Source organism: Trachypithecus francoisi, unplaced genomic scaffold (assembly GCF_009764315.1).
Source record: "Trachypithecus francoisi isolate TF-2019V2 unplaced genomic scaffold, Tfra_2.0 Lachesis_group4, whole genome shotgun sequence".
NCBI lineage: Eukaryota > Metazoa > Chordata > Mammalia > Primates > Cercopithecidae > Trachypithecus > Trachypithecus francoisi.
The window spans coordinates 150913491-150921592 of NW_022681469.1; the positions used below are offsets into that span (position 1 = coordinate 150913491).

Consider the following 8102-nt stretch of genomic DNA (forward strand, 5'->3'; position numbering starts at 1 on the left):
ATTTTTGTATCTTTTGTATGGACGGGGTTTCATCCTGTTGCCCAGGCTGGTCTCGAACTCCTGAGCCCAAGCCATCCATCCTCCCGCCTCGGCCTCCCAAAATGCTGGGATTACAGGCCCAGCCAGCCTCATGTTTTCTTTAAGCAGTCCCTCCCTGTTGCACACTTGGATAGTTTTCTTTTTTTTTTTTAGACAATTTACCTCAGTCTCGCAGACTGCAGTGCTGTGGTGGGATCATAGCTCACTGAAGCCTTGAATCTTGGGGTTCAAGTAGCTGGGGGGCTGAGGTGGGACTTCAGAGATGGGGTCGCACCGTGTTGCCCAGGCTACTCTTAAGCGCCTGGCCTGAAGGGATCCTCCCGCCTCTGCCGCGCATAAACATAGTTTCCTATTTTTGACCAACATAAACCCTGTGCTGAGTTGGAGTTTTTCAACTACCCTTCTCCAGCAACCTACAGGACCTGGCGGGGATGTCCGGGTTACCAGGCTCCACTCCAAGGAAAAGATAGCCCTGCTCTAGGCACTGCACCGCCACTGTGACGTCCTCGAAGGTCCGCCTCTATGACGCCGCCGAAGGCACCCCCGCTTCACAAGCGGAGCCCATCGGAACTCGAGGCGGGGCTGCTGGATCTTCCAGGAGCGCCCAGACACGGGCGGGTGGCCACGGGTGGCCACAGGCGCTGGGCAGGATGGCAGCGGCCGCAGAGCGGGCCCTTCCACGTCTGCAGGCTCTGGCCCGGCAGCCACCACCCATAAGCAATGAGGAGGAGCTTTATGACTGCCTGGACTACTACTACCTGCGCGACTTCCCTGCCTCAGGGGCGGGGCGCAGCAAGGGCCGCACTCGGCGCGAGCAGGCGCTGCGCACCAACCGGCCTGCACCTGGCGGGCACGAGCGCAAGGTCCTGCAGAAGCTCCTCAATGGCCAGCGCAAGCGCCGCCAGCGCCAGCTGCAGACCTGGCTGCGCACTCGCCCCACCTGAGCCTGGGTAAGGGCGCCCAACACCTCCCCCAACCAGGGCCCGGGGACCCTGGTAGCGTCCCCCCATCGTGCGACGCTGCTCGCCCTAGGCAGAATCGGCTGCCTCTGAGGGAGCTGCATTAGGGAACTGCACCCGCCAGCTTGGCCTCTGACGGCCGTTGCAATAGCATTAAAGCCTTTGGAACTTCGGAGGTGGGTACAAGGGGCTAGGAAACGAAGACAACATCTTTTTAAAAAATATAAGCGATTGATAGCTGGGTGCGGTGGCTCACGCCTGTAATCCCAACACTTTGGGAGGCCGAGGCGGGCGGATCACGAGGTTAGGGGATCGAGACTATCCTGGCCAATATGATGAAACCCCATCTCTACTAAAATATGTATTTAAAAAGCCGGCAATTGTGGCGCACGCCTGTAGTCCCAGCGACTTGGGAGGCTGAGGCACGGGAATCGCTTGAACCCGGGAGGTGGAGGTTGCAGTTAGCCGAGTGCCACTGCACTCCAGCCGGGCGACAGAGAGAGACTCCGTCAAAAATATATATATATATAATATATATATATGTGCGATCGAGCCCGGGAGGTTGAGGTTTCAGTGAGCCAAGATTGCGCCACTGCTCTCCAGCCTGGGTGACAGAGGGAGACCCTGTCTCTAAAAAAAAAATATGCAAGAAAGAGCTGTTCTTCCGGTGCTCATGCTCAGACTGAAGAAAGTAATTGGGCTGGGCCCAGTGGCTCAGGCTGTAGTACCAGCACTTTGGGAGGCCCAGGCGGGCGAATCGCTTTAGTTGGAGACTGGCGTGGTCAACATGGTGAAACCACGTTGCTACAAAAATACAAAAAATTAGCTGGGCGTGGTGTCGCGAGCTTGTAGTCCCCTACTTGCATGGCTGAGGCGGCAGGATTGCTTGAATCCAGGCGGTTGAAGCTGCAGTGAGCCATGATCCCCCACTTCACTCCAGTCTGGGCGACAAAGTGATACCCTGTGTCAAAAAAAGAAAAACAAAAAAAGTAACTGACCTGTGTTTTTGTCTTATTTCCTACAGGATACCGAAGGACCTGTTCAAAGTATTTTCTGTAACTCCAACTGTAACTTGTTTCTGAGGAGGAGAGAATCCATGTTTGGTCAACAGAACTTTTCCGTCACTTAAGTTTACTGCTTCCATATCTTTTCCTTACTTGATTGTTAATTAAGTAGTGTCCAAGTGGATTAGCCTTTTGAGGGTTTATTAATTAAAAGAGAGCAGCAAGAATGGCATTTTAACTCTCCTGGTTTTTTTTCAGTTACTATGGTAACTCTTTTCAAGTCCACAAATGATTTGTTCTTATCTGTAAAGAAAAGGTCACAAAGATAAGCAGAGAGAGACTAAAGATAGGAATATGTGTAAGATTTCTACCTAAATGTAGTTTAGGAGTACACTAAGTAGTTCATTACTGTAATCCCAGCACTTTGGGAGGCTGAGGCAGCCAGGTCACCTGAGGTCAGGAGTTCAAGACCAACCTGGCAAACATGGCAAAACCCCATCTCTACTAAATATACAAAAATTAGCCGGACGTGGTAGTGGGTGCCTGTATCCCAGCTACTCGGGAGCCTGAGTCAGGAGAATTGTTTGAACCTGGAAGGCCAAGGTTGCAGCGAGCCAAGATGATGCCACTGTGCTACAGCCTGGGCGACAGAGCAAGACTACATCTCAAAAAAAAAAAAAAAAGGTTTCTACCTAAATGTCATAGACTACTCTGAAGGTTAATATTTGCATATTATAATGTATATTGCACGGCGTGCCAATCTCAAATAATCAAAAGGGTCAGAATCTAAAGGGAGTTTATTCATGCACAGAGTTTTAGGAGGGCCACCTGGGAAGCACAGATACGGAAGAGTGGAAGTCAGTGTTCCGAGGCTTAGAAGTTTGGGATCACTTACAAAGTTTAGAGAAGCTTAGCTGAATTAAAGCATATCTCCATTTAAGGGTTAATACATAGTTAATCTGATTAGTCCAGGTGGTCTTTCTTTCACTCTGTCACCCAGGCTGGAGTGCAGGGGCACCATAGCAGCTCACTACAGCCTCAACCTCTCAGGCTCAAGCCATCCTCCCACCTCAGCATCCCTAGTAGCTGGGACTACAGGCGCGTACCAACACACCCAATTAATTTTTGTATTTTTTGTAGAGACGGGGTTTTGCCACATTGCCTAGGCCGGTCTCAAACTCCTGGGCTTAAGAGATCCACTTACCTCAGCCTCTCAAAGTGCTGGGATTACAGGCATGAGTGACTGCACCCAGATGAGGTGGTCTTTTTTCTGGGAAAGGTGTGTTTAACCTTTCACACTGAATATGTAAGTCATGGGGTCTTTTGTGCCATCTGGTGTGAGTTAGGTACAGAACAATAAAGGAGGCAGTTAATCTCTAACAAAGATGAGTGATTGGAAGGCGAGGAGGACTAGTCTCTGCTCTCTCATAGTCATTTACAGTATGAAAATAAGGAAAGAATAAATTATAATTTAAGAACCAGAAGTTACAAACATGCTATGCGACTCAATCAGGGTGTAACTTCCCCCTTGGTGTGATAAATTTATATGGGGTCCTGAAACTTTTTTTTATAGTTGCTAGGTTCTCCACACTATTGATCCCACAACAATTCTTTGAGGTAGATGCTGCTATCCACATTTTTTTTTTTTTTTTTGAGACAGTGTCTTGCTCTGTTGTCCAAGCTGGAGTGCAGTGGCATGATCTTGGCTCACTGCAACCTCTGCTTCCTGGTTTCAAGCAATTCTCCAGACACAGCCTCCCAAGTAGCTGGGATTACAGGTGCCCACAACCATGCCTGGCTAATTTTTGTAATTTTCATAAAGACCAGGTTTCACCTTGTTGGCCAGGCTGGTCTCAAACTCCTGACCTCAGATGATCTACCTACCTCAGCCTCCCAAAGCGCTGGGATTACAGGCATGAACTACTGTGCCCAGCCCACATTTTAGAAAAGGGATTCTAAGGCACAGAGAGTTCAAATACCTTTCCAAAGATGACACAGCTAATTAGATAGCAGACCAGGTAGCCTGACCCCAGGACTTTTGCCCTTGGCCTCTATACTACTTTGTTGAGCACAGCAGTAAATATTTCATATGTAGTTTTATCCAGAATTGCCCTGTTGGTTGTGGTAAACCTTGTTTTGTTCTCCTGAGACGGGGGCAAGCTCTGTTGCCCAGGCTTCTGGTGTGCAGTGGCACAAACACCAGCCTCAACCTCTTGGGCCCAGACAATCCATTTCTGCCTCCCAAAGCACTGGGATTACAGGAATGAGCCATCATGCCTGGCCTCACACTAAACTTTTACAGGCAATTCACTTCCTTCAAACTAACGATAAGGAAATTATTCTGTTCTGTTTTGTTTTTACGTGTTTTTTTTTGTTCGTTTGTTTGTTGAGACAGGGTCTTGCTCTGTTGCCCAGGCTGGAGTGTGGTGGTGCAATCATGGCTCACTTCAGCCTCGACCTCCCAGGCTCAAGCAATCCTTCCGCCTCAGCCTGCCAACTAGTTGGGACTACAAGTACGTGCTACCACGCTTGGCTAACTTTTGTATTTTTTTGTAGAGACAGGTTTTCACCATGTTGCCCAGGCTGGTCTTAAACTCTTGGGCTCAGCCATCCTTCACGAACCTCAGCCTCCCAAAATGCTGGGATTACAGGCGTGAGCCACTGTGCCTGGCTGATGCTGTTCTTTTCAACTGCATTTGTTGGTTTTTTTTGTTTGGGTTTTTGTTTTTGTTTTTGTTTTTGTTTTTGAGATGGGGTCTCACTCTGTCTCCCAGGCTGGAGTGCAGTGGTGCAATCTCTGCTCACAGCAGGCTGGTCTCAAACTCCTGACCTCAGATGATCTTCCCACCTCTATACCCCAAAGTGCTGGGATTACAGGTGGTATCAACTGCACCTGGTGATTTTGCTCATTTAGATACTTGAACTTTTAATTTAAAAAAATGAGCTGGAGTGCAGTGGCATGATCTCGGCTCACTGCAACCTCTGCCTACCGGGTTCAAGTGATTCTCCTGCCTCAGCCTCTCAAGTAGCTGGGACTACAGGTGCATGCCACCACACCCAGGTAATTTTTGTATTTTTAGTAGAGATGGGGTTTCACCATGTTGGCCGGTATAGTCTTGATCTCTTGAACTTGTGATCTGCCCGCCTCGGCCTCCCAAAGTGCTGGGATTACAGGCATGAGCCACCGCCCCTGGCCAAAAACACTTTTTTTTTTAAGACAGAGTCTCACTCTGTCTCGCAGGCTACAGTACAGTTGCACAGTCACAGCTCACTGCAGCCTCAACTTCCTGAACTCAAGTGATTCTCCATCATAGTCTCCCAAGTATCTGAGACCACAGGTACACACCACCACACCCAGCTAATTTTTTTGTATTTTGTAAAGGAGGGGTTTTGCCATGTTGCCCAGGCTGGTCTCAAACTCCTGGCCTCAAGCGATCTTCCAGACTCAGCCTCCCAAAGTGCTGGGATTATAGGCATGAGACACTGTGCCTGACCTTTTTAATTAAATTTAAATTATAAATGTGGTCACTGTAGGAAATATGTGTATTACTTATCTACTGCTATGTAACAAACTACTCCAAACCTAGTGACTTAAAATAAATACTTAGGGCCGGGCCCAGTGGTTCATGCCTGTAATCCCAACAGTTTGGGAGGCTGAGGTGGGCAGATCACTTGAGTCCAGGAGTTCAAGACCAGGCTGGGCAACATTGTGAGATTCCATCTCTACAGAAAATGCAAAAATTAGCCAGGTGTGGTAGTGCACACCTGTGGTCCCAGCTACTCAGGAGGCTGAGTCAGGAGAATCACTTAACCCCGTGAGGCAGAGGTTGCAGTGAGCCAAGATCACACCACCGTACTCCAGCCTGGGTGACAGAGTGAGACTCTGTCTCAAAAATAAACAAATATAAAAAAATACTTAGGATCTCCATTTCTGTGGGTCAGGAATTCTGGAGTGGCATAGCTGGGTCATTTGGTCTCAGGGTGTCTCATGACATTGCAGTCAAGCTGTCTACTGATACTGCAGTCACCTAAAGCCTATTTCCAAGGTGGCTCACTTATGTGACTGCTGACCTGAGGGCTCAGTTTCTGTCACATGAGCCTCTCTACAGGCTGCTTAGCTGTCATGGTGTGACAGCTGGTTTTCCCAAGTGAGTAATCAAACAGTGAACAAGGAGGAAGCCACAGTACCTTTTATGATGTAGTCTGCAAAGTTGCAAACCATCACTTTTGGTTTTACTATCTGTCAGAAGGGAATTAGGCAACCCAGCCCACACTCAAGGGGACAGGGACTGGGCTCCACCTTTTGAAGAGAGTATCAAATAATTTGTGGACATATTTTAAACTACCATGCTATGTTTAATTATTGCAAGTATGGTCACTGTAGAAAAACTGGAAAATAGGGACAAGCAAAAAAAAAAAAAATCACTTATAATTCCTTGACTCAATGGATAACATTATTAGTTGGGTATATATAATTCCAATATTCAAAATATATATTTACTTTCTCAAAATATAAATATACTGTGTACTATCATGTAATCTGCTCTTTCACGCAATGTATGTATTGTAAAAATACCTTTCATGTCAAATATTCTTTCCTAATTTTTTTTTTCTTGAGTTTCCTTCTTGTCGCCCAGGCTGGAGTGCAATGGTGCAATCTCAGCTTACTGCAACCTCTGCCTCCTGGGTTCAAGCAATTCTCCTGCCTTAGCCTCCCAAGTAGCTGGGATTACAAGCATGAGCCACCACACCCAGCTAATTTTTTGTATTTTTAGTAGAGATGGGGTTTCACCATGTTGGCCAGGCTAGTCTCAAACGCCTGACCTCAAGTGATCTGCCCACCTCGGCTCCCTAAAGGGCTGGGATTACAGATTTGAGCCACTGTGCCCAGCCCCTCCTAACATTTTTTCATGGCTGCATACATTTCATCATATGTATGTATCGTAACTTATTTAACAAATTCTATTATAGGACACTTAGGTTGTTTACAAGTTTTCCCTGTATTATACATTTTGTTAAATGAACATCCCTACAACACATTTATTGGTACAATCATGACAGTTTCTTAAATTCCTAGAAGTAAAATTTCTGGGACACAGTTTGCATAATTTTAAAACTTCAAATGCCTGTTACCTAATTTGAGCAGAAGGTTTACTACAATATTCAAGAGTCCATTCAGCCAATGTCGTATCTATGATAACACCTGCAAAAGTTCAAATATTGATAACTATAAGTAAATTTGTTGAGAGTGACTGAAATCACTATGGAATGAGAAGTTGCTATAGAAATTTTACTAAAGAGTGAACTGGCCAGGCACAGTGGCTCACACTTGTAATTCTAGTACTTTGAGAGGCCGAGGCAGGTGGATCACTTGAGGTCAGGAGTTTGAGACTAGCCTGACCAACATGGTGAAACCCCATCTCTACTAAAAATACAAAATTAGTCGGGTATGCTGGTGCACACCTGTAATCCCAGCTACTTGGGAGGCTGAGGCAGGAGAATTGCTTGAACCTGTGAGGCGGAGGTTGTAGCAAGCCAACATCGCACCTGGGCAACAAGAGCGAAACGCCATCTCAAAAAAACAGAGTGGGCCGGGCGCGGTGGCTCAAGCCTGTAATCCCAGCACTTTGGGAGGCCGAGACGGGTGGATCACGAGGTCAGGAGATGGAGACCATCCTGGCTAACACGGTGAAACCCCGTCTCTACTAAAAAAAAATACAAAAAAGTAGCCGGGCGAGGTGGCGGGCGCCTGTACTCCCAGCTACTTGGGAGGCTGAGGCAGGAGAATGGCGTAAACCCGGGAGGCAGAGCATGCAGTGAGCTGAGATCACGCCACTGCACTCCAGCCTGGGTGACAGAGCAAGACTCCGTCTCAAAAAAAAAAAAAACAGAGTGAACTTCACACATCTGTCTCAGCAAACTATAAATGATATGTAGCAGAATTCTGGTATTTTCAATTCTGAGTTTTTTGTTCTTTGTTTTAATTAACTTTTTCTTAATTTGTTTTTTGGATAGAATGTATTAACTGCTTCAAAATCCAAAAGCTACTGAATGCCCCTAACCCCACCACAGACACCCAGTCCCACTGCCTAAAGGCAAC

The 8102-nt window shown here is 47.0% G+C and overlaps 1 protein-coding gene across 1 annotated transcript; it reads left to right on the plus strand.

Moving 5' to 3' along the window:
• Positions 1 to 574: 574 nt before the first annotated feature.
• NUPR2 (nuclear protein 2, transcriptional regulator) lies at positions 575 to 2234 on the plus strand. The gene is made up of 2 exons (XM_033194581.1): positions 575 to 989; positions 2023 to 2234. The coding sequence occupies exon 1, from the start codon at positions 690 to 692 to the stop codon at positions 981 to 983; it is 294 nt and encodes a 97-aa protein (XP_033050472.1). The 5' UTR covers positions 575 to 689; the 3' UTR covers positions 984 to 989; positions 2023 to 2234.
• Positions 2235 to 8102: the final 5868 nt, after the last annotated feature.

Bases quoted from the DNA above. Each gene is read 5' to 3' on its own strand.
- NUPR2 (XM_033194581.1), top strand. From the start codon at position 690: ATGGCAGCGGCCGCAGAGCGGGCCCTTCCACGTCTGCAGGCTCTGGCC.